The 27,029-nt window shown below is 38.6% G+C and overlaps 1 protein-coding gene across 1 annotated transcript in view; it reads right to left on the reverse strand.

Moving 5' to 3' along the window:
* Positions 1 to 27,029, reverse strand: part of PTPRO (protein tyrosine phosphatase receptor type O) — a 200,412-nt gene that overhangs the window by 78,735 nt on the left and 94,648 nt on the right. The window contains exons 2-6 of the mRNA XM_070410642.1: positions 16,212 to 16,485; positions 8,103 to 8,261; positions 6,057 to 6,209; positions 3,291 to 3,734; positions 1,275 to 1,436 (exon numbers count right to left, since the gene is read on the reverse strand). Of these exons, the coding sequence (XP_070266743.1) occupies positions 1,275 to 1,436; positions 3,291 to 3,734; positions 6,057 to 6,209; positions 8,103 to 8,261; positions 16,212 to 16,485 (1,192 nt within the window). The remainder of the gene's footprint in view (positions 1 to 1,274; positions 1,437 to 3,290; positions 3,735 to 6,056; positions 6,210 to 8,102; positions 8,262 to 16,211; positions 16,486 to 27,029) is intronic.

The following is a 27,029-nucleotide window of genomic DNA, read 5'->3' on the forward strand; positions in this document are numbered from 1 at the left end:
ACCTTCCTAATGCCGCGACCCTTTAATATAGTTCCTCATGTTGTGGTGACCCCCAATTTCATTATTACAAATTGAACATAATTAAAGCATAGTGATTAATCACAAAACAATATGTAATTATAGATGTGTCTTCCGATGGTCTTAGGCGACCCCTGTGAAAGGGTCGTTCAACTCCCAAAGGGGTCGCGACCCAGAGGTTGAGAACCACAGTTCTAGAGGCTACTTATTGCTCTGATATTACTTTTTTTTGGTAATCCTCATCTGAGGATATTTTTCCCCATTGATTTTTAGAGAGTGGAAGGGAAAATGGGGAAGGAAGGAAAGAGAGAGAGAGAAACAAAAAGAGAGAGAGAAAGAGGTGAGAGAGACACTTTGATTGGTTACCTCCCGGAGCTGGGGATTGAGCCTGCAACCCAGGTATGTGCCCTTGACCAGGAACTGAACCCGAGACCCTTTGATTCATGGGCCAATGCTCTAACCACTGAGAAAAAATGGGCCCGCGCTTTGCTATTACTTTTTATGGAATCAGTAGAAGCCATCCTGAGACTTGACATTGGGCCTTTTAGGATGCTCTAGCTTTGTCTTCTTGTGCCAACTTTATGGTGACCACATAGGTCTTACTAAACGTCAACCTTTGTCTGTCTTTTGTGCTCTATAAGCTCAACATTCTAATGAGACTTTTCATGCAGTCCAACAATATCAATTGTCATTACAACCTTAAACAAAAGTCATATTTCCCAAACTTTTGTTCATGTCCTTTGAGAGTTTGTTGTGCCTAGTGTGAAAGATCAGCTTAATAAATGTACAATTAGCCCTAGCTGGTCTGGCTCAGTGGATAGAGCATCAGCCTGTAGACTGAAGGGTCCTAGGTTCTATTCCAGTCAAGGGCACATGCCCCAGTTGCCAGCTCAATCCCCAGTAGGGGGTGTTCAGGAGGCAGCCAATCAATGATTCTCTCTCATCATTGATGTTTCTGTCTCTCCCTCCCTCTCCCTTCCTCTCTCTGAAATCAATAAAAATATATTAAAAAAATAAATGTGCAATGACTGCAATAATAAAAAAGTCCTTAAGTTAAATCTGTAGGTTTGCGACTACTAAACATATATATATTTCCTCTGCTCTCAACATTTCCTGGATTTGAGACTCTCTTGACCTTGAAGAATTCTCAGGGTCGCCAAGGTTTGATGAATAATTGATGCCTGAGCATCATTAATCTCACCAGTTCCATTGTTCTAGCTCCCCTGTAAGTGTAAAACCGTTTCTTTGGTACTTACTGATATAAAAACTGAGTGATTTTGCTGACTGACTTTTTCGAGTTTCACAAGATCCTGAGGAACTAAAGGTTGTCACAGATAACTTATATTTCCCAGGCTCCTTCAGTTCTGTAACAAATTCGTGTGCTTCTTCAGCGACTGTCAAATGTTCAGTAAAGTTTTCTAAATCATACATAAAAAGAGAAGATATATAAATGGATAACTGGAAAGGCCTTGACTACAGACAAGTTAATTCATTAAAAATGTATTTTTTATATTGTCTCCTTCCTTTTGTCAAATTCAATTGTACTTCTAAGCTAAAGGTACAATAATTAAAAGATGACAAAGGGTTTGAATTGATTTTCACAATAGTTTTAAATAACCAAACTACAATATGATGTCCAAATCAATAAAACGAGGGTGAGTATATACAGTGTATTTTTAAGTATGGTTTTCCAACAAAACTACATTCACAAAATAGAAATAGAATGTTAGAAAATAGCAATAATTAACTTTGTCACCCAGATATAAGGGCTAAAAAGTAACCAGCAACAAATATCCTGTATGTTCCTTGTGGTACCATTAAATATCCAGAAATGCCTTATAATATTTAATCATTTCTAACTAGAAATAATGATTTAAAAATTATTTCTAGTTAGAAATAACTCCTGTGGATATATTTTCTGACACTTGTCATATTTTTCTTTTATCTGTTTGCTTCTAGAACTTTTAAAAATAAAAAATAATTTTTATATTGAATCAAAGTCCGTCCCTGCTGTGTATTACTTCCTTTGAAGTTATCATCAGTTGGTGATTTTAATAGCCTTCCACAGAACACAGTGCGGTGAGATAACAGCACATTTGAACCTTTACAGAAATAGGTATTAAAAAAGAATTCTGAGTCACAAGACCCTATTTTCCATAGGATATATTGAGGAACAGACAAATAAAAGCTAGAATAAGGAAACTTAAAAAAAAATACAAGTGATTCCAGGTGACTGTTACAACTTTTGACTCAGATAATTGGAAATGACTAAGGATTTCAGTCCTATACAGTACCTGGGTATGGTTTACTGCTCTATCATCTAGTCTAGAGGAATCCACAGATTTTGTATCTCATTCTACTAAACGAAATAGGGGTGAACAATATGTCATATACAAAATGACATGATCTTAATGCCCTAATCTGCAAATAAAGTTGTCATTGTTACTTCAAATTTTGACAACTTGGCAACCTTTGCAACCCCTACTATGAGACTGGAAGGCATACAATGAAGTATGTTACTGTACAAACAAGACGAACAATGAATAACTATAATAAGCTACCAAACTACAGTTTAAATATTATTCGTGACTCAAATGTACTGAATGCCATGGCGTTGCTTTTTATAAATTAGTGGGCTAAAATATAAAGAATGACTCTAGGATGCTGGATAAGTGAATACAATCGATTATATGTTAGCTATAGTGAAAATACAAATTGCTGTGCATTTTCTGTTTTACTACCAGCTTCTCTTTGGAAAGATATGAGTGGTGTTGCCACCAGGGCAGCACACGCAAGGGAAATAATAGCTAGAGGAGCCGACATAGGCTTGAAACTCTTGGGAAAGTAGCCATTTTGTCAGAAAGATTCTTTTGCTGCATGCTTCAAAAACTAATGAAAACAGAAAATGTCTCCAGACTGTTTTATCACTTGTGACGATGGTTAGACCTTTAGTTCAAAGTCTTCCCAATATAAGGTTTCCTTCCGTAACCTGGGCCTGGGAAATGGTGGTCAGTGAAACGTGGACAGTGGCCAGTTCTTGCAACTTAGAAACTGACCAAACCTGCAGATTCTCATCCGATGCGTTCGTTTTGTTTCCTAGTCTCAGTTCACAACTGGATGCTTCATTACATTCCTGCCTCTCTTTATCATTCTCTTTCACTATTAACTGTCTCCCATCAGCCTTTCTTCCTAAACTGAAATTTGAGAATGTTTCCATTTCCTTCCCTTGGATTGTATCACTTCTTACTTCCTCTGATTTCCTAGTGCTTTACCTTCTCTTTCTATGTGGATATGGAACCCATCAAAGGCAGTGGGTGGCTTTGGTGGCAACCAACTGAGTATCATTTGCACAGGGAAAGAGGAGAAGGAGCCTGACGTTGGCTTCTCGGTCTCGCTGAGTGTGTCGTTATTTTCATATCCCAGGGGAAGCACCCTGGCAAAGCCATCTCCGCTTTCCGGAGTTGCAGTTGCACTGTCCCACCAATATGGCTGGGGTGTAGTTTCATAGTCACTGCTATTAACATCAGGCCAACCAGAAGAAATGTTGCCAGAGGGAATTTCAGGAGTTTCATCTGTAAAATGGAAGAGTTTGTCTCTTCCCATGGTATCCTGTGGTCTCATGAAGGATTCCTCTGGGAAACTGCCACTCTGTTCTTCCCAATTGTTTTTGTTCAAGTTTATAATATGAACCGAGATGTTTCGAGGTGGATAAGGGGCTGTAAGAGAAAGATACATTTTCTTTAAATTTTCAAGTAATTTTTAAACTCTATTATAGTGAATGCATAATCTATTCACTAGTCAGATACGCAGGCAGATTTACAAAATAGAGTTTAGTTTAACTTCTATATTTCTATGTTCTCATTTATATCAAGAACAATTGTGGTTTCCAGTACACATACATCTAAGATTTTGTGAGTGATGGGTTGACATTTGTATACCACTAGTCACAAACTAGTGTACCACCAGTTACTTTAACTTGTGATATACTATGCTTGTCCAAGTGGTAATTTATGGCTTTACTCCTCACCTCTCTACAATAAAAAATATGAGCACAAAATGTGTTTATGAATTATGGGAGCATACTTTTCTAGAAGTAGACAATTATGAAGGCACATTGCATGGTCTTTACCTGCAATAATTTCCACCTATCCTTCAAATAGCAACTGAAATATCACCTCTTCCATGAATGTCTAATGAAAGTTAATCTCTCCCTCCTTTTGGTTCTTATATAACTTTATACCTCTTTTTATAACATTCTTTGCATGCTGCCTTATAGAACATCTACAGAACATCTACCATTTTTTAAACTTTTTATTGATTAAGGTATTACAAATGTGTCTTTATCCCTCCATTGTCCCCTCATCGCCCCCAGTCTTGCCCTCACCTTCACCCCCTGTTGTCTGCGTCCATTGCTTATGCTTATATGCATGCATACAAGTCCTTTGGTTGATCTCTCTCCCTTACCCCTCCCCTCCCCTACATTTCTTCTGAGGTTTGAGCATCTGATCGATGCTTCTCTGTCTCTAAATCTGTTTTTGTTCATCGGTTTATGTTGTGCAGTATAGTCCACAAATGAGTGAGATCATGTGATATTTATCTTTCTCTGACTGGCTTATTTCACTTAGCATAATGCTCTCCAGCTCCATCCAGGCTGTTGCAAATGGTAGGAGTTCCTTCCTTTTTACTGTGGCATAGTATTCCAGTGCATAGATGTGCCAAAGTTTCTTAATCCACTCCTCTGCTGATGGGCACTTAGGCTGTTTCCAAATCTTAGCTATGGTGAATTGTGCTGCTATGAACATAGGGGTGCATATGTCCTTTCTGATTGGTGTTTCTGGTTTCTTGGGATATATTTCTAGAAGTGGGATCACTGGGTCACCCATTTTTGAGGACAGGGAACCTTTCTCTGTCTTCCTCTCAGTACTTAGAACAACTCCCAGGTAAAAGGATCTCAATTAATGTTTCTTAACTTGAATTGAATAATTAAAAATACAATAGAATCTTAGATGTTGACGTGAGTTAAATTACATAGTTTCCTTGTCTTGGCCTAATTAATGAGAATCATGACAACTTACGATTTTAGATTGAAAGGGCCTCAGGGGTGATCTCATATAAGCCATTCCCAATGTTCATATGAATGGACTCTCCAGCATTCCTACTGAGTGAGTACTTAGGCATGTCAGGCACAGACAATTACATTGTCTAATTATATTAGACACTTATGTTGGTATTGGTAATGGATATTTAGTAGGTATATATTTGTTTTAACCATCTAGTCTTTCACCCATCCATCCGTTCCTTCATCCATCCACCCATCTATCCATCATCAAAGCATCCATCCCATAATAGTGTTGTATATTAGTTACACTACTAAAATTAAACACTACAAGTTTTAGATACATCTGAATCCCAATATTCTCCTTTAATAATCTAAATGTCTGTACTCAAACATCTTCCATCTATTTTTCTGCGTTATGGGCCTATAGAATAAGTGATGGCTATTTGATCCAGTTAAGTTATTTAATTCTAACTTTTGGTTGGATCATGTACTTTTTAATTTAAATATTATACATCTATGATTACACTGACATATTTTAGAGTTTCCTTATTGAATATTTAGCTAGTTTCTTTTTACACTGATAGAAAATTTGTTTTAGATTATTTAAATACTTTTAAAAAAGTATTTATTTTTAAAATACATTTTTATTGATTTCAGAGAATGGAAGGGAGAGAGATAGAAACATTAATGATGAGAGTGAATTATTGATTGGCTGCCTCCTGCACACCCTCTACTGGGGACTGAGGCCACAACCCTGGTATGTGCCCTTGACCGGAATTGAACCTGAGACCCTTTTGTCTGGAGGCTGATGTTCTATCCACTAAGCCAAATTGGCGAGGGATGTTTTAGATTATTAAAAATATATATTTATTTTCTTCCTTAGCTCTGGAATAGAATTTTTCTTAGAATGATAAAAAGTTCACATACAATGTATAATTTATTACTTTTTTTTCAGTAAAAATCAATTTTCAGAACTTACCAGTTCTATGCTGTTTGGGTTCATGACTGACACCACTGTACTCCACAAGAGTACTTTTATTAAATGTTGCCTCAGATACCAGCTGAAAGGTAATATTACTATAACATATTCCTGGCAGCCAATGATTAAATACTGTTTTTCCCTTAAAGAAATCTGGGAAGAGAAAAAAATCAATTATATTAAAATATTGAGCTTCTAAATGACACACACTTTTAGGAAGTTCTAATCAAAATGATTAAATATCAATAAATAGTATTTCTTTCAACTTCTAGCATGAAAGTAATAAAAATTTGGCATAAGGTTAGAGATGAAAATCTGAATTTTTAAAGTCAGTCCTGAAAAGATTTTTGTGCAAGAATTGGATATAACTGAAATTGAATTTTAATCCCAGGAACACTTGGTGTATTAAGTAGAGAACATGTACAGAAGGTGTGGAGGTTAGGTTTATATTAGCTATTTACTTTAAGATGAAAACTAAAGGTATTTTGCCACTTTATGACTTAGAAAAAGTAATTTTGCAAGAAATGTTTTCTCTAGGCTCACTTGTAAAAACTAGTGTATTTAAAAAGTAGAATGGTTTTATCTGACAGTTGCAAACAGAACCTGCTCAAAAAGGAAAAAAAATAAGAGTTTGGAATTAATTTGGATATAATTTAGAAAACATTAAAGAAAATAACAAATTTAGAAATCCAGTCTAAGTTAGAAAGAAATGAGAGAAGGAAATTAAAAATACCACTAATGAAATTAAAAGCCAAAAATAATTTTAAAGTTAATTGAAAAAAGAGACCATATTCACTTATTTAAAAACTCATGGCTTTTAACTCCGCAAAAGTTCCAGTGACTGCTTTTAAACCACTCATGATCTTGTACTTGCGTTGTAATAATAAACAAATAAGGCCCCACTTATTAATTTGCAGATAATGTTTTCATTGAAAATAAAGAATGCAATAACTTGCAGAATCTATGTTTATGCTTATTTAAATATTTTAAAGTTTTAAAAAACTGAAAAAATGCACTGTGTATTTTCTAAACAGTGCTTCATTTAAAAAAGAATACGTCTATGGAAGAAAGGAATTTGTAAAAGCAGCAAGTTAAAATGATATCTTTGTGGACACCATGGACATCATGACCTGTGTGCTTCAATATGCATTCCCACCTCACCAATACATGTTTCCAGTGACAGCCAGTCAACTTTGACACCATCATTTAAGCCCTGGCAGAGAATTGTTATAGTCTAGTGTTTTGAATATATATATATATTCCTTACCTGAGGATATTTTTCCAATGATTTTTTTTTTTTTTTTTTTTTTTTTTTTTTTTTTTTTTAGAGAGAGAGTGGGAAAGGGAAAGACAGAGAGAAATATCGATGTGAGAGAAACACATTGATTGGTTGCCTCCTGCACATGCCCAGACCAGGGTCTGGGCCAGGGAGGAGCCTGCAACCAAGGTACATGCCCTTGATTGGAATCGAACCCAGGACTGTTTAGTGTGCAGGCTGAGTATTCACTGAGCTAAACCGGCTAGGGCATGTCCTGAGTATTTAAGTTCCTCCACTTTGATTCACCTCCAGTGAAGCTGAATGCCCTCTCTCCTTCTCTCTCTCTCTCTCTCTCTCTCTCTCTCTCTCTCTCTCTCTCCTCCATCCTAGCCCACCTCCTAGCCCACCAAAGTCACTGAGAATTTGGCTTGGTTCTTTTGAAATTATTAATTCCCCTTGGCTCTCTTCTTTCTCTCTTCTCCCCACAGGAAATAAATTCATGTTACCTTTGGCAAGAACAACATGTTACCTTTGGCAAGAGTAACATGTAAGTGACAATAATTTGAGTATTTCTTATGCTTATGCATGAAACATGACTTTAATGAACCAAATATTCTAAGACTCCTCATCACAAGATTGTCATGAATAAATAACTATTTTAATGATTTATTTATGGTCAAATAGTGAACTATAAGATTTATTTAGAGCAAGGTGAAGACCATTTGGCAAAAATCATGTAAAAAGTAATAATCAATCATCATTTATTCATTCTTTCTTTTGCCTCTTACCTTTATATAACATTGTCCGGAAGTCTTTACCTTCCCAATAGCTTATGTTTACTCTTGTGAAGACATTATATTTTTCTGGATAATGAATTTCAAAGAGGACTCCTGTTTCAGGTGAAGGTTTATAGTCATATATTGAAACACTAGTTACAGGTAGAGGTTCTGCAGAAAAAGAGTAAATGAAGAAAGGGAAAATGGGGCAAAAGGGAGAAAGGCCATTATCCATACTTGGGAGTAACAAGGAGTGTGCCTATCAAGACTTTACACACCGATTTATCACCTGCGAGCACGAAATTCCTCAGTACACATGAGCTGAGTGTTCTCCTTAGCAGTAATTAGTAAAGTACATTTTATAGTGTTTCCTGCCTTTCAGATAACTTTGATATTTATTTTTCTATTTGCCTGAATCTAAGAAGAACAAACAAAACGTAAAAATAATAACTCAGAACCTTCAATTTACTCGTCAAAGAAAATTTAACAAATGTGTGGCAGAAGCTGTATCTCTGGATTCCTAGTTCATTTTTCTCTACTCCTAAGCCAATAAAATTTGATATTAATAACAGAGCAGTAACAGAAAATACATTTGACTCTGACCAAGGGTAAATGCTTACATGAGCATTTATTTCTTGTGTAAACTTAGCACTTATCTTTCTATGTTGAGTATAAGATTGCAAACCATCCTATGTTGTGATAATTAGAGTTTATGGTGTTTATCAAACTACTCTTTCTATGGAAGTTTTAAGTATGTTTATTCCTATTTTGTTCAAGTTGTTAATTCATCACAAAACTTTTTAAATACTTATTTTTTAAAAAACTATGGTTGGTGTATGTCTGTATTTCCTCTGCATCCCACCCTTCAGCAAAAGCCTTGTAAAATGAGAGTTCCCCCATGCAGTAAAGGAACTATTGGGTAATTTCTACTTGAATAAAATTTATTCAAGAAAAATTAAAAAATAACTTGGTTTGTAGTCAATTATTGCATTATAGAGAAAACACACACACTTTGGTTCAAAGTTTAAAAAATAGAGAGGAATTTTAGACATAACCTATAAACTAAAGGAAAGCAATATCCTTATTTTAAATTTTACAGTTTTAAAATTTCAGTTTAATTAACATAGGAAACCAAATAAGACTTAGTTCATTCGACAAATAATTTATCGAGTTCCTACTTTGTCTCAGTATGTAGCTAAATGACTTCCCTTTTGTTCCTCGGGATCTTAACCTGCTTTTGCTTTGCTTTTGATTGAAGATACCCAGGAAGGACTGAAATCACATGTTAAAGCTATGATTTTCCCTGGCATTTTCTTAAAAAGAAACAAGCCAACATCTATAAACACATGAAGAGGCCTTTAGATTGCAGCGTGTATTGTGCTCATTTCAATGTAGACTGTGAGCTATATTCTCTGTTAAAATGTTTCTATTTTATCTTTGCCCCCAACCCTGGTCTCCCCACTAACGGTAGCAGTTACAGAACGAACTCACTTCTGTGTCATGTAAACAAACAAAAACACCCTCCTTCCTGAAGACTGTTTCCCGTTCATTAATCCCAAAGAAGTCTGGAGCCATCTGAAGGTGTTTCTTTCAACCCAGTTTAATTACTAACCCGGGGAATCTACCAAGCCCAGCTATTGGCTCTGGATCTGAGAGAAACAAAATGAAAGCTATCAGCAGAAAGCCGCCACAGAGCCGTAACTCTTCCATTGCTGCAGTCCCGTGTCACATCCTCACCGGGTTCTGACCACTGAGCAGAGAGATGGGGTCCACGCCGTCTTTCCTGACCTGAGATATGAAGTCTGCACATCAAAGTACATGCAAACTTTGAAATTCAAGGTGCACATGAGGATTAGAGCACAGATATTTTATTTTGTGATTTGTTTGGCCGCAAGCCACTTGAATCTTAAACTAAGAGAATTTTGTAAATGCCCACATACATGTTTGCTTCTTTTTTTAAAAAAAAATATATTTTATTGATTTTTTACAGAGAGGAAGGGAGAGGGATAGAGAGAGTCAGAAACATCGATGAACCAGCTGCCTCCTGCACATCTCCCACTGGGGGTGTGCCCGCAACCAACGTACATGCCCTTGACCTGAATCGAACCCGGGACCTTTCAGTCCGCAGGCCAACGCTCTATCCACTGAGCCAAACCGGTTTCGGCCATGTTTGCTTCTTATATTTCTCTCAGCTTCAGCACAAGTGACTCAGGTCAGTTGTCTATTCTGAAGCCCGAGCCCAGGCATTACTGACCCATATTCAATCCAAGAATTATTGCTTTCAATGGAACTCAAATGCATTCTTTAAAAATATTTTACTATCTTATTATTATTATTATAAAGTAACGGTTATTGTTATTATAAAGAGCCATAAACTAGAGCTGCTATTACTGTGTGTTTTTCAGTGATGACAAGGTTAAATCTTGATTTAATTCTTTATTCCTTTCTCTGTAGACACACTCTCATTTCTTGTCTTAGAATCCAGGCTGGACTGGACAGAGAAATTGAGTTATTAGCCAATGTAAATTATTTTTAACATTTATTTGTTCATAGATTGAGGTCTAACCTCTTCGGCAAAGTGTTCTAGGTTGTTTCCAATTTTCCTAGCCACCCTTCCTGTTACTCAGCTTGTGATCTTAACTCCTTGCAGTTCACAGGTGTGCCATGCTATTCATGCTTCCACTCTGCACATAATTCCCTTTCCCTCTGTAACACTTTACATTCTCTATTCATTTGACAAATTTTCATTAATTTTTCAATGATTGTATGTTTCTGTGATATCTCTCCAATGTTCTTTAAGAAGGCTAGGCACTCTCTCTTACATCATACATGGATAGCATTTATCATATCTTGTAATGGCTTGTTTTCCACTTTAGTATACCACCTTTGAGTGTGGGTATTTTTATTGATTTTTATTTCTCTGGCACCTAGGACATGGCATTGAGAATGTAAGCAGTAAATAAGGTAAAAACATGAATTATTTTTATTTATAGTAGTTAGATTGGTGTAGAATTTCCTATTTGTAGAGTGTTTGTGTGTGTGTTCTGCAGTATTTGCAGCCACTATCTTCAGGACTACTAGCTGAGGAGATATTTCCCCAATTGCTGGACAATTGTTCTTATGTACCACTTGACCTATTGAGAAATGAATTCTTCTCTCTAAAGTGGGCACAACATACCGAAAGTTCTCAATCAGTTAAATATTAATCAGATGTCAGAGCCTAAGGGTTGTGAAACTCTTTTGAACTGGCCTAACAATGTGTTTGTGCTAAATTTATTCTTTGCCATGTTTCTCAGCTTTCTCAGAGAGCGCCCAGACTCAGAACAACTACAGAGAAATATCAAAGGACTGCCCAAGGGCCAATGCTTTGTCATTGCTTATTTCATCAAGACAGGAAATGACTGCAACAAAGGTCCCATTTTATTCTCAAGAGCAATGTGTCAATTCTGTGAGTAGATACTACAAATGTTTCCTCAACTTTTAAGGAAAGCTTCTCATTAGAAAAAATAAAGATGGCAAAATTACACCACCAACTAACAAATAATGATCATCTTAGAGTTCAAAAGTAATCTTAGTCAACATGTATTTGAATTCCCTCTTTTTTTTTTGAGGAGAAAGCTGTACCCCAAATGTTACCTCATGCCTAATGTCATAGAAATATTTTTGCATCAATACACAGTTTTTATATTCCCAACCTATGATCCCATTCGAAATCTGAGATGATGTAATTGAGCCTTTAAAAATGGGACAGAAGAGGAGAGACTGAAACCATATTTAGTTTCACTTTTTAGAAATCAATGCCAGTTTCCTTTTCCGCTTTATGATGTAGAAAGCTGCAAGTCAATCTCATTTCCTGACACCCAACAACAAGAAGAAAAAGCAAAATAACTCATGAGATCATAACTTTCCTGGCATCTCTCAGAGAGGTGAGATTGCAAGGCAACCAAACCAAGTAAATTGCAGCGTGACAAGCCCTCTAAGGACAGAAAGAACACAAGGTTTTACCTTGTGGAGCACGGCAGGAAGAGTTCAAGCAGAAAAGAAGAAAGCAACTAAGATTTCAATGAATTAATAAGGATGCATATGTTCTCAATGACAGTTTAGAACTGCTCTGTCCAGGAAGTTAGTTACTAACCACTTACGGCTATTTAAATTTCTTTTGAAAGAATCATTCAAAATGAAATAAAATTAAAAATTAGTGGCTACTGTACTGGATAATGCAGATATAAAACATTCCCATCTCCCCAAAGTTCTAGGACAGCGCTGGATTAGAATGACCGGGAGTCCCAGACACAAGTTGAGTCCATGGTCTCTCTCCAGCTCTTCTTATGGGCCTTTATCAGGTGCTCATGAGAAATACTGAGGGCAAGAAAGCCACCCTCTGGGGCACAGGCATGTAGATGATGATTGGGCTACTTAAAGATCTGGGAGAAACCCTTTCTTAATTCCCAGGACCTTTCTTGAATACAAAACAGAAGCCTTGAGGTATTAGGGAGGGGCAGAAAGAGCTTTCCCTCCTAGTTTTCAAGCAAAGATACCCCAATTTAAAAGATATTTCCCAGGAGAGGGGCAGAAACTCTCTTGGACTCACTGTTCCTGCACTGATACAGAGTAGAGTTCTGCTACCAGGGAGAGGAAGGACCGTCTCTAACTCAAGACCTTCCCCAGCTTTAAGGTAGACTTTGGAGGCAAGGGGTAGGGATGCTAAGAATGCCTTATTGTAGGGTCACAGGGTCTGCTTAAGGCTGAGGCTGGACCAAGAGAACCAAATCCTCCCCTGCTCCCACCAAAATCTTAGCACTAGTAAGAAGCCACAGCTATCCATTGTTAGGGGAGGGGCAAAATCATGGAGCCCTTCTGTGGTGCAGGTGGGTGGGGCTTGCTGAACCCCAAGTCTATAACTGGAGACTGAGAAATCCCCAGGACCACTACTGGCACTCCCTCTGGAGGACTTTGAAATTAGTGAGCTAATGGTGACTAATGCCTTAAACCCACTTCAACTGAATTGACTCACCCCCACACTAACAGCTTGGCATTTTGGTAGGGTTAAACTTAACATTGTAAATAATTACATTAAGTGTAAATGCTCTAAACTTGTATTATCAAAATTGGTAGCTGTTACCTACATAAGGCTATTGAGCACTCAAAATGAAGTTAGTGTAACTGAGAAAACACATTTTTTTTTTTTTTTTTTTTTTTTTTTTTTTTTTTAAATATATTTTATTGATTTTTTACAGAGAGGAAGGGAGAGAGATAGATAGTTAGAAACATCGATGGGAGAGAAACATCGATCAGCTGCCTCCTGCACATCTCCCACGGGGGATGTGCCCGCAACCCAGGTACATGCCCTTGACCGGAATCGAACCTGGGACCCTTCAGTCCGCAGGCCGACGCTCTATCCACTGAGCCAAACCGGTTTTGGCGAGAAAACACATTTTTAATTTTATTTCATTTTAATTAATTTTTGTTTAAAATGGAAAAAGTGTTATTTTGTTTTTATATTGATTATGTTAAAATAATATTATTAATACAATGGATTATATTATGTTATTAGAATTAAGTTCACCTTTTCAAAAAGTGTTTACATTTTTGTACCTGAAAATTTATGGCTGTGTGATTAACATCCTATTTTTATTGGACAGTGCTGGTCTAACCACTTTAATTAAAAGGCAGAGACTTTCCAGATTGGAATAAAGCAAGATCCAATTCTATGCAGTCCACAAGAAACCTGCTAACATATAAATTCATAAGTAGATTGATAGTAAAAATGAAACAGGTATACCATGACAATACTTAGTAAAAGAAAACTGAAAAGACTATTAGTATCAGACAAAATAGACTTCAACAACACAGCACATTACTTGGGATAAAGAGGGACACTGCAAACCATGAAATGCTCAGCTCAACAAGGAGACATAGTAATCCTAAAAGTGTTTGCACCTACAACATAACAACAGAGCATCAAAATATGTAATGCATAAACTAAGAGAAATGGGAGGAGAAATAGACAAACCCACAGAGGTAGAAGGAGACTTTCCCACTCCTCTATCAAGCATTGTTAGTCCAAGTAGTCAGAAAATCAAGAAGGATATAGAAGATTTGAATAGTTAAATTGACCGAAGTGCTCACAGCATGTACACCAATATCGACCATATTTGGGACCATAAAACAAATCTCAATAAACGTCAAGTAATTGAAATCACACAAGTAATTGATCACACAGCATTTACTTAAGAATCACTAAAAAGATCTCTGCAAAATTGCTAAATTTTTGGTCATTCAACAGCACACTTCTAAGCCCACATGCCAAAGATGAAATCACAAAGGAAAATAGAAAATATTTTGAACAGAGCTCACTACAGGTGCTAAAATTTCAATGAGATATTCTAGAAATATTCTAATCACATACTTACTTAACAAGTTTCTTTATGAGCCATTAGCTGAAGGGTGACTCCTCCAGCTGTGTCTAATCAGAAGTGGCTAAGGGCATGCTAATGAATGTTGAGTCAGCAAGTCCCTATCGTTTTATTTTGCTTTGTGTTTTAATCTTTTTTTTTTTCTTCCTGGTTCTTCCTCTTACTGTTTGCTTAACTAAATTGAATTTAGTATTTACTAATCACTTATTAAGCATAAGGTTCATGCTAGATGCTTATGAAATTACTAGAGGCCTGGTGCATGAAATTTGTGCACAGGTAGGGTTCCTAGGCCTGGCTAGGGATCAAGGTCAATCAGGGCCTTTCTTCCCCAGGCTGCCAGCCACCGGCTGGGGACTTCCTTTGTTCCGCACCTCCCCTGGTGGTCAGCACACGTCATAGCAGGCGGTCGAACTCCTGGTTGGTTGAACTCCCAAGGAAACAATTTGCATATTAGCCTTTTATTATATAGGATGAACATGAGTAAGACAAAGCTGCTGATTTCAAGGCGTTGTATTATAGGTATTATATATCTAGATCTGATGCCTGGACCTATTAACTACCAATTCACCTTTTCTGGAACTTGTTTAAGACAGCATTTTACCAGGCAAATGCTACTTTTGATTCAACTAGGTCCTAGATTAGTTCATTATATCTGTAAACCTTGAAGGTCTTGGGTCTGTGCCATTCCTAATTTTTAGGACTCAATATAGATCTTGGGACTCTGCCAAGTAAAACTTTAAAAATGTTTTTTATAGACATGTTAAAAATATGTCCTCTAGCTTGATTCTGAGTTCTTGCTTCTTGGTGTTTCTCTACTTTATCCCAAACGAAAATATCACTATGTCTTTTTCCTTAACTATTGACAGAATTATCACATGTATTTGGTACTTTAAAAATTGCAGCCACCAAAATATTTGTGGTGAAGAACAATGAGCGAAAAGAATTTTTTTGAGCCATTAAATTACTCTAGTGATAAACTGTACCATATAATAAATAACAGCTTTTTTCCACACCTCGACATATACAGTAGAATTGCATCATAATTTGAGATTAGGTATTAAAGTGAGAGTAAAGTGAACATCACATATAGTTAAAACCAATCCTAAAAATTTCCTAATATCAGCACTAACTTTTTAAGGCATGGGCCACTGAAGGTTAAAATGCCAGTGATTTTTTCCCCTGGCATTTTTCTTGGGCACTGGATGCCCAGGCTATTATGAAGATGAGGTGGGGAATAGTGACTGATAAATAATGATATCTTCTTCTCTCTGTCAGCTAGAAATGTAAAATAGAATTTGAGCAGGCTAACTATGAGTATAAATTAATGTCTCAAAAACCAAATTGCTTAATATGAGAATAAATGTTATGGAAGACAAATAGCTTAATTATGATCATACTCTTTTAAGTTACATAGTAGAAAATTACATGGTCCAATTATGAATCTAAAATTGTCATTCAGTCTTAAAATACCTCATTAAGGCTTACTTTCTTTTAGTTTTAAACATTTTTTAATCAAGATATAATAGTGAAACTTTATCAAGCTTCAGCAAGAAACTGTATTCTTAATATAAAGCAGAACTTTGAATTTTTGTGACTTGCCTTCCCTTGAGCTTGCCATTCTGCGCTGATTTCTCTTTTAATTAGAACCCTGTGAGAATACAGACAAAGAAGAAACTCAAAGGACAATATTACACATGATGCTTACTTGTTAACACAGTGATTGATCTGGATGGCTTGGTAACCACATGTCCATTTACCACTACCAGAGTGATTATATAATAAAGGCCATGATAATTGGCCTTAAAGATAACAGGAGGAGGCAAAGTGCTGTTGAACTGCTCAAATTCGAAGAAGTAATTTTTTGATTCACCAGTTATCTTCACAACATACACAGATGATGGATTCGTGACATCTGAAGCTTCTAAAGAGACGATGATGCTATTATCATCTTGAACAGTTACATGGAGTGTTGTAGCATTCTGTTTAAGGAAAGAGAAAACACGGAAATGGAGGTCAAATTCAGATCAGCAATAAAATTATACTGAGATAATTTTTCCAAAACTAATGTGGTCAGCAGTACTTTGTAAAATAGAGTTACACCATATACAGGGAAAGGCAGAAAGAGAGATTAGCTCTCTTCTGTCTCATGATTTCTCAGGGTTTTACTTTGAGGATTCTTTTTCATTGAAAAGCTGCTTCCAGTTCATGGGTTGTGTTATGTAATAAACACAAGATACATATCATGGAAATGAGTAAATAATGAATGAATAAAATCATCGTGGCATTCAAATTCCAGGGAGGCCCTTGTTCTCGGCTCTGCTGGAGAAGATCTATTTTCCTTTGGAGGGAGAAATGCTGTGGTAGTCCTAGGAACATTCTAGAAGAATGTCTCAAGGCAGCAAACTCCTCCCTCCCTTCTCACCTGTCAGCTCTAAATAATAAAAGCCAGTAGTAAGACACCTGTGGTAATCCTCCTCATTAAAGGTTAGCCAGGCCTTAAAAATAGAAGCTAATATGCTCTTTGAAGAAGAGACCAGACTGAGGATCCACAGCATATATGGGAATGTCAGCAGGTAGAGGAGTGAAAGCTTCGCTTCAAGTCTCCAGGTAAATATTTATGGACAGCGTTTGGAAAAGCATTTGTGTAGTTGGTTTAATTATTTCTTTCAGATTTTTCCCCTACAATCCACAGGCAGGACTAGTCCTTCTGCTCTATGGTCTCAAGCAAGACTCATATACTTTGTACCACTTGCTGCTTTGTTTTGAATTTATCTTCTGGGTATGCAGTAGCCTGAGCTCTGAACCTCTTAGACTTCTATGAACGTGGGACAGAAAAATTGCTGAAACTTGTTAAGGACTCACACGGACCAGATGCTAACTAAGCCAGGTAGTCCATAAACACGGTCATCTCATTAAGTATTCCAATAGTCTCATAAGATGCCATTATTATTTTCATTCTTAGCTCATAGTGGAGGAAACTGAGGCTCAGAAAGATTAAGTCACTTGACCAAGGTCACACTTCTTGTTTGAGCTCTTAACCACTGATTTACATGAATCAAAATTGAGTTCCGTTATTGTTCCACATACATGTTTGCCTTCCCCTTTTGACACATTGAGTTTGACACACAGTTTACACTGATAAATGTTAGTTAAATGAATGGGGAAAATTGCTAATTGCATTCACTATAGGTGGGCATTTGCCTCTTAGAATTCATCTACTTATTAATTTTGGTACCACATATATTGTCAGAAGACACATCAAGTGTATAGTACCTAGCAGTACCCTAAAAGAGACTATATAGACCTAAACAATGTATGACTATTTTTCTCCTTTTTCACTATTTTTTAGAAATCTAGTTCTTTTTTTTCTTTATTGATTAAGGTATTACATATGTGTCCTTATTGCCCCATTGTCCTCCCCAACCCCCCACTTATGCCCTCACCCCCCTGTTGTCTGTGTCCATTGGTTAGGCTTATATGCATGCATACAAGTCCTTTGGTTGATCTCTCCTCCTTACCCCAACCCTCCGCTACCTAGAAATCTAGTTCTTACACATCCTAGTACTTTAATGAGTATCTTGCTATGAACAGTTTGATTCTATGTCAACATTTAATAGACTTAATTGTGTTCATGATAGTCTAAGCACCCTAGACCCTAAGTCCTCTAAGGGCAGGGACTGTATCTTATTTCTAGCTGCATATCCAGCTCCAGGACCCACTGGGATTGCCCCCACTGCTGACAACGTGCACTCCCACATGCATGCGCAGCCAACCAGCGAGCCAGACTTGCAGTCATCCCCTGGCACGTGCTAGGTGCTTTGTGACCTGGGTAATCCTTAACATTTTTAAATGTCCCTTTATCCACACATGGTCTCATCCTCAGACATATGGGTAGGTTTTTAATATTGAGTTCTGTACTTGTTGGGGGAGGTCATGGAGAGGATGTGACCTCTGGTTGACCCGAGAGCGAGACCCCTCTCCATCCCCTCCCCTTTCCTTGGAATGTGCATTCAGCTTATCTTTCGGTTCCCAGAAGCTGCCCCATGCTTACAGCATTGAGACAGAAGTGTGGTGTTGAGACCATCTTAATAGTATATATGATTGACCCCACTGAAGGCCTCTTGTGTTCAGTATGACCGAACCCCTTTAAGGACTCCATGTAAATCTTTAGGATTTGGCGGGCTGTGCGAAGATCTACTCATCTTGTGCGGCCTAAGACAAGCTTCTTAAAGATAAGACCCTTGCTTTTGAAACCTGTCACTCACCAACCTAGGTAGTCTGCCTTTCTTCCATCTCTCCCTGCCCTCCCTGAATAGGGCTGGTTTCCCATCACACCTGGGAGGTTCCTGACCAGTTTGCAAGCCAAGAATATTTTGGGGCCAAATATAAATGTAGCCCGTTCTATACAGTCATGCACTGCACGATGATGTTTTGGTCAACAACAGACCAAGTATCTGATGGTGGTCCCATCTATAATAATAAAAAAGTAATATGCTAATTAGACAGGACATCCTTCCTGACATCCTTCCGGATGACCTTCTGGACAAAGCCGGGCTGTGAGGGAAGCCCAGGTCCCGGGTGCCAGAGGGAAGCTGGTGATGGCAGCTGGGGGAAGGAAGACCTACTCTTGCACGAATTTTGTGCATCGGGCCTCTAGTAAGATTATAATGGAGTTGAAAAACTATTGTCTAGTGTAGGTTGTAGTTGTGTCGTGGTAGCCTTTGTAACATTGTAAGGACTCAACATATTACTTTTATGCAGTAGTGGTATAAACACACCTACTACTGCATAAAAGTACAGCACACACAATTATGTACAGTACATAATACTTAATCATGATAATTAACAACTATGTTGCTGATTTATGTATATACTATAGTCTACATTTTATCATTATTTTAGGGTGTACTCTTCCTTTATTTTAACTTTTTTAAAATTGATTTTAGAGAGGAAGGGAGAGGAGGAGAGAGATGGAAACATCAATGATGAGAGAGAATCACTGATCGGCTGCCTCCTACACATGCCACACTGGGGATCAGGCTCGAAACCTGGGCATGTGCCCTGACTGGGAATCAAACCGTGACCTCCTGGTTCATAGGTTGATGCTCAACCACTGAGCCATTCCGGCTGGGGTAGGGTGTACTCTTTCTACTTATAAAAACGTTTGCTATAGAACAGTATGCTGTGTAACACAGCAGCCTCATACACTGTGCCTGATTTACTCTGGTATTGTTTTGTACAGTAACATGCTGTACAGGCGTGTAGCCCAGGAGCAATAGGTTATACCACATAGGCTAGGAGTGCAATAGGCTAGACCATTGAAAACCGTAGGAGGGCACTCTGATATTTGGCTAGCAACAAAATTGCCTAATGACAATTATTTCTTCTGGTCGTTAAGTGATGGGTGGTTAGATGGCCAGTGGCCTGGTGGACTGAGAGGCTAAACCAAGCACTGAATATACAAGAACACTGAAGTCTGGCCTTTATTCATCATTTATTATAGGAGTTGATTAGCTCAGAAAACAATAAGTTTACAAGCATCGTATTCATATTTATTAAGAACTTTTCACTCCATATTTTAACAGCCAAGATCTGAAAGTTTTATGGTGATAGAAAGAATAGATTCCATTTTGTAAAGTGTTTAAGAAATATATGCCTAACGTGTCCTGATGCTTTGTAGATAGTGAATCTTCCATGGAAAGGAGCCAATCTTCCCAAATCAAAGGAGAGCTTGGAGATGATTGTTATCAGCCGTGAAAATCAGCATTGGCCCCTGGCTCCCAGGTTGCTAAAAATAAATCAGGTGGGCTAATCAGATTCAGCCAGCGGCACTAATGAGAAGAAGGCAGCAGGCCAAGTGCGATCTAGGCAGTGGGCCTAAAAGAAATGTCATCATGCTATTCTTCTCTGGCCCCTTTGCTCCAGCTTTTTCTAGAATCTTTATTTAGGAGAAAATTCTGAATATATGCTGCAGGCATGTAATCCCTGACGAGATGTAAAGCAAGAAGGAAGAGTTAAAAGTAACAGAAATGGATCTGACAAAATTAGGCAAGGCCAACACTGATTTATTTGTTGAACTAAAAAAATATTTAAAACTTTTTTTCCCCTGAGACTGGGTAATAGTGTTATTGCTTGGACTCTACAGTGAAAATAGTTCCACTAAAATTTCCTTTGCATAACAAACTTTAATATAGAAATTTCTCCGGTCCAACACCCTCATTTCACACTTGAGAGGACAGTGGTGCAAATTAATGTCAGGACAAGGTCTGGGATCCACATGTCATTCGTATGACTCTTTCCTGAACTGTTTGAGGCAGTGAGAAGGGCCTGGGTGCTTGGCTGCAGTGAAGGAGGAGGAGCCAGGAACTTGCTACCTGTTCCATAGCCTGGAGGCTACAGAACCTACTGAGACAGAGTGGGCAGCACTTAAGAGGAGAAAAATGTAGGATGAGTCCTTAGGGTTTGGGACAAGGAAGAGGACAGGCCACAGATACATACCAGTCAGAAATCCCAGGAAGTCCTCCAACATCCCTGACAAATGTAATGACTAGAGGACCAGTGCATGAAATTCATGCACAGGTAGGGTCCCTAGCAGCTGCCGGCTGCCAGCCAGGGCCTTCTCCAGCTGCCAGCTGCTGGCTGCTGGCTGGGTCCTTTCTTCGTTCCGCGCCACCCCTGGTGGTCAGAGCACATCATAGGGAGTGATTGAACTTCCCGTTGGTTGAACTCCCGAGGGGACACTTTGCATATTAGGCTTTTTAAATATATATCGATAACCCAATCTGGACCAGGCTTTGCACTGGAAATTTTATGTGTGTTTTTTAATTTTATTCCTTATAATAGTCTTCAGACATAAATGTTACTCTCCCCGTTTTATTCAGAGAGGTTAAACAATGGGCTTAAGAGCACAGCAGTAAACTTGGTATCAGAGAGCCTGAGTGTCTATTTCTTTTCTGCAATTACTTATTACCTGTGAGTGCTTGGGGAAGCCCAAGGACCTTCTAACTTCATCTTAATTCATGAAAGAGTGGTAATTCCTATAACTCATGGGATTTTTATAAAGATTAAATGGCTTTTATAAAAATGGTAACAGTATGAACTCAATACGTATTAGTTGTATTTCAAAGGTGATTGTTTTAGTTAAGTCTCAAATCACTCACTTTAATTATAGAGGTTGTATACACTTTTATTGTTCTAACTTCAAAACACTACAAAATTCTTAATTATGTCCACTGGATATTTTATTCACACAACATTGGAGAGCTATCCATTCGTTAATTCAACAAGGAACCAACATTAGCTAAGTGCTAATTAGTGGGAAGGAGCTTTCTCCTCTAGTTTCAAGTATATATGGATGCCAAGCTGGAGACACCAGTATCTATTATTTCTGTCCCATGAAGATCAGCTGCTGGAGGGAGAGGTCCTGGTCTCCATCATCCTAAGGCCCAACCACTGTGCAGTGTGGGGACATGAGTGAATAAATCTTGGTTTATGGTTTAAGTTTTTGAGGCTGAACTTTCAAACTCACAGCCAAAGATGCTGGTCAGTACAAGAGAATTTTTCAGTGCTGTAGACATAAAGTGAAGGAAGCAATTAATTCTGCTTCTGCAGATGGGTCTGAGGGAAGGCTTCTGAGTGGAAGTAATGCTTGAAAAATACTCAGGAGTTTCCCAGGGGAACAAAGATCAGGAAAGTAATCTGGAGAAGGGGGAAGAGATCCCACAGTCCGCTGGAGTGGTTGGATAGTGGTGGGATGCTCAGAGGAAAGGGTTGATAGCCCCCTCCATGATGTGCCTAATTAAGGAATTTGGATATTGTTTAGGCCAAAAGAAATCATGAATTGTTTCAAAGCAGGAAAGTGACATAATTAGCTAGATCACAGTTTAGAAAGAACAATATAATTAGGAGTATGGACCAGTAGAGCTAGGAATTGGCGGGCTGGGCCCATCGAAGGCCAGGAGACAGTAAGGAGGCCTTGGAACAGTTCAGGTGAGATATGATGACTGCCTGAGCAAGTGCTGGGTGCACCAAACCTGCCCGCATGATGTGCCTCTAGAACAGCGGTTCTCAACCTGTGGGTCGCGACCCCTTTGGGGGTTGAAAGACCCTTTCACAGAGGTCACCTAAATACATCCTGCATATCAGATATTTACATTTTGATTCATAACAGTAGCAAAATTACAGTTATGAAGTAGCAACGAAAATAATTTTATGGTTGGGGGTCACCACAACATGAGGAACTGTATTAAAGGGTTGCGGCATTAGGAAGGTAGAGAACCACTGCTCTAGAACCTTACCAGTGCTCCAGCTGGCAACCCAATCAATGATTAGACTTATTAGAGGGCATTTCAGAAAGAACACTTAGAAAATTCTGTTGTGCTAAGGTTACCACATAAGATGTAATGGGATGCTCAATTTTTTAAAATGGTAATATTAACGATGTCCGGTGCTTACATAGCACTACAGATAGCCATGATCCTCTGCAGATGTTATGTAATTCACCCACTTAACCTCCTGTCTCTCTCCCAGGAAACCTTTTGCAGCAAGATATTCGTTTTTCTCCTCCTGGCTCCTCCTGGCACTTCCTTAGAATTATTCGCAGCCTCTTTCAAAGATTGTCAGAGCAGAATTTGGATGCGGATCTCGAAGGCTAAAAATGGCTCCCTGAATCTTCCGTTTTATATGCAATTGTTCTTCAGATATGTTTTGAGCAACAGCTGTGTATCAGGAACTTTGCAGGACACTGGGGATGCAATTCTGTTTGGAAGTAAAGAGAAAGACATGTCTAATGCGCTTTTGTCCTTTCTAGAATTGTATCTGATCAATAATAATAAGGATGATGATAAGGGTGACGATATAATAAAGACCATTAACTTATGTGGTGTTATTATGTGCTGCCAGGAACTGCTGGGTACCTCATACACCAGGCCGTTGATAAATGCTTGCTAAATAAACATGTTTACAATCTGCAGTGTAATGCCAGACTCCTTCATACGTGTCCTAAGTGTATGTTTTCAGGGAGAGTGTGTCAGTTCTCTCCCTTTGCCTGAGTCCACGTTCACGCCAGCTCTGCCTTTCATGTTTGATGTGCTCAGATACATTCATTTCTGTCTCAACAGTTTCATAATGCAGAGCCTTCATCTCTTATGCCTCTCGTTTGGTAAAGGGTCCAAACTCACATGTCTGGCAGGTGATGTAAATGTGAGAAGCAGTCAAGTTTGAGAGGATTGAATGATGGAATAGTTAGCAAATGGGAGGTAGCTGCATAGGCTAAAAGCCTCATTAAAAAGCTTAGTTACAACAAAATAAAGCTATATTGGCAAAAGAAAAAACACATTTACGGGCAAGCCTCAGCCCATAGGCTGTTACATTATAACCTTTGAATTTTTTGCATTGTCATTTCCTTGATCAAATAGCTCATTTTAAGACTTTCAGCTCCTACTCTTTTGTTCTGTCCAGCCAGAGTGCAGAATGATAACTAAATTCTGTTATTCATGCAGCATTAATTTAGAGTAAATACAAAGTATGTTTCCTTATCAAGTTGCTATATGTGTGTGAAGATACATATCCTAATATATAAAGAGCTAGGGTCCATCATGACCTAAATGTCTGATGGACAACCGAACACCAAGCTAGTGTCCTGGCCGGCGCGGCAGAAGTCAGTCCTGGGTCCCACTGGCATGATGGGAGTCAGTCCCGGGTCCTGGCTGCCCATGGTGGGAGTCAATCCTGGGTCCTGATGGCCCGCCGTGGGAGTCTGTCCTGGGTCATGGTGCAGTTGCGGGAGGGAGCTGTGGGCCCTGGCCGCCTGCGGTGCGGTGGTGGCAGGGAGCTGTGGGAATGGAGCCATGCTGCCACTGGACTGGCTTCTTGATCCCTACCCCTGGCCTGCAGGCTCCAGGGAACCAGAGCCATGCTGCCATCGAACTGGCCTTTTGGTTTCTTCCCCTGCCCACAGGCTCTGGGGAACCAGAGCCATGCTGTGATCTGGGAATCTTGGTCCCTCCCCCGCCTGCAGGCTCCGGGGAACCAGAGCCATAGTACGATGGAACTGGACCCTACCTGAGGGGTCCCAGATTGTGAGAGCCCTGCAGGCTGGGCTGAGACACCCCCCCCCCCCCCCCCCCCCCGCCGCCCTGAGTGCATGAATTTTCATGCACTGGGCCTCTAGTTTATAAGAATAAAAGCATAATATGCTAATTAGACCAGATGACCTTCCGGACAAAGCCAGGGCTGCGCGGGAAGCCCAGGTCTTGGGTGCCAGAGGGAAGCTGGTACTGGCAATCGGGGAAAGGAAGGCCTATTCTTGCATGCATTTCGTTTATTGGGCTTCTAGTTACTATATATATATATATATATATATATATATATGCATTTGTATTAATTCAGTAATTATGTTAGATTTCCAATATGGATTTGGGGTGGAAGCTCTGCAGAACTCTTAATTCTGAAGATTAAACAAAATATGCTTGAGGAAAGACTTTAACCTGGCATTTTTAATTGAAAAGAAACTGTTGTGAGGAAAAAATGTGCCAAGATATTGTGACATATGGGATGATAATATTAACTGTATGTAACATTTTATATTTCATAAAGCACGTTCAAATACATTTTTCTCATTTGATCCTCAAAACATCCTATTAAGTTATTATCTCACTTCACAGATGAAAACACCAAGGTACAAAGAAATTAAATGGGTTTCTCAAGGCTTCTCTATTATAACATGGGGGAGCTGGCACTCAAGGCAATTCTTCAACTATACATGTTATGACTCTATTACTCTGCAGTCCCCAGACTGTAAGATCCTGGAGCCAAACTGATTTCCCACATGATACCTTTCATATCTGTACTTAATTGATGGTGAGCTCCCTCAGCACAAACCATGACTGATTTCTCTAGCATATGGTTGATAGATGCTCAGAAAATGAGATATCAGGAAAAATATAAATTTGGAGCTAGAAAGACATTTTGGAGATAGTCGAACCTGGGTTCAAATTCCCCAGATAGTCTCTGATTTTAATTCCCTGAGCCTCACTTACTTGAGATAAATTATGGAAATACTAAAACCTATTATGGTGAGGTTTTTGTGGGGGAACAAACAAGATTATCTGTGTATATTTCCTAGAGCAATATGTGGTATCTAGTAGATCCTCCAAAAAGAATAGCTAACTGTTGTTAGCAAATTTATGACCTATGGTTTTTCATTTATTTTTGGGGGGACATATAAATACTAGAAATTGTATCTTTTTAGGTCACGAATGCCATGATTCATATATCATTCAATAACCATTAGTTTATTCAGTAATCAGTATTACCCGCCCTTTTTGTGGCATTCTGAACAAGAGCAGCAGGCATTTCTTTTGCTGTTATGCCTGTATATGTCATGCCTGTGCGGTATGCCTGAGCTAACCTGTTTGACTAAAGGTTACCATGGGAACAACTTCTGGGACCTACTGTGCTGAGAAGTTCAGGGACCTGTGAAGCTGTGCCTGGCTGATGATTGACTTGGGAGGAGGAGGACCCACCCTCCAGGAAGGCACAAAATACATTTGTTCTCCACAGTTCAATGGTCTGGCAAATTCCAAAAACATGCAACATTTTTCTGGCTTAATGTGTTATGAAAAATAGGGGTTCCCGACAGGTTAATTCTGCCTGTGGAACAAGTGCTATTTTCATAAAATGAAGCACTGACAAACATAATTTTGCCTGATTTAAAAAAAAAATTCTCCGTCCCTCTTTTCTATCCTTTGTAGTATTTATAGTTTTGCAGTATTTATAGTTTTACTTCGGAAAGATGCTTGTAAAAATGTAGCTGTCCCACTTCTTGAAAGATACTGTGGAAGATGATGGTGCTAATCATTTATTTGAGAATGGATGAGTTCAGTCAAATTTCCCCACAGGCACGAAGTGTCTCTCTGACTGTGACACCAGTTAATTAAAAATCCTGATGAGAGCTGACAGAGAGTGCAGTCTCTTACCAACCACGCAGTTCACAGCACATTGAGGTGTGTCCCTTGTGACCTTTTGTAAGCACTGAGCTTTCACTCCCCTCGTTGAGCTGTTAACATCGTCAACAACAACACTGTCAGAACTCTAAAGCAAACAGCTTCTTGTATCCTTCACCATCACTGGAATTTGATGGTTTTTCTAGGAGGCTCATCCCTCCACGCCAGATAAATGAAAGCCCAGATGTTAAGGGAGATGAAGTGCAATATTTTACGTACAGGCTTTGCTCAATGTTGACCTTCAAGAAGTTCTCAAAAATTGAGTGCCTACTGTGTGCCTGATGCTAAGGATATAATGGTTAAGAAAAGAAATTTGGTCCCTGTCCCAGTAATGTGGGTAGTCTACAAGAACAGAGAGGAAATCCACCATGATAAATGATTAAATAATAATGAGTGAAAAAAGGCATTGTTAAGAAGTGAATGATGATAAAAGCAGGTCTAGCAGGAGGATCTAACCTAGAGGAAGAAAGAGACTACACAGGTAGCCTATTGGCGACAGTAAGAGCTGGCCTGGTGAT

Source organism: Myotis yumanensis, unplaced genomic scaffold (assembly GCF_028538775.1).
Source record: "Myotis yumanensis isolate MYYU_CA2020_CCGP unplaced genomic scaffold, mMyoYum1.0.hap1 SCAF_3, whole genome shotgun sequence".
Classification (NCBI taxonomy): Eukaryota; Metazoa; Chordata; class Mammalia; order Chiroptera; family Vespertilionidae; genus Myotis; species Myotis yumanensis.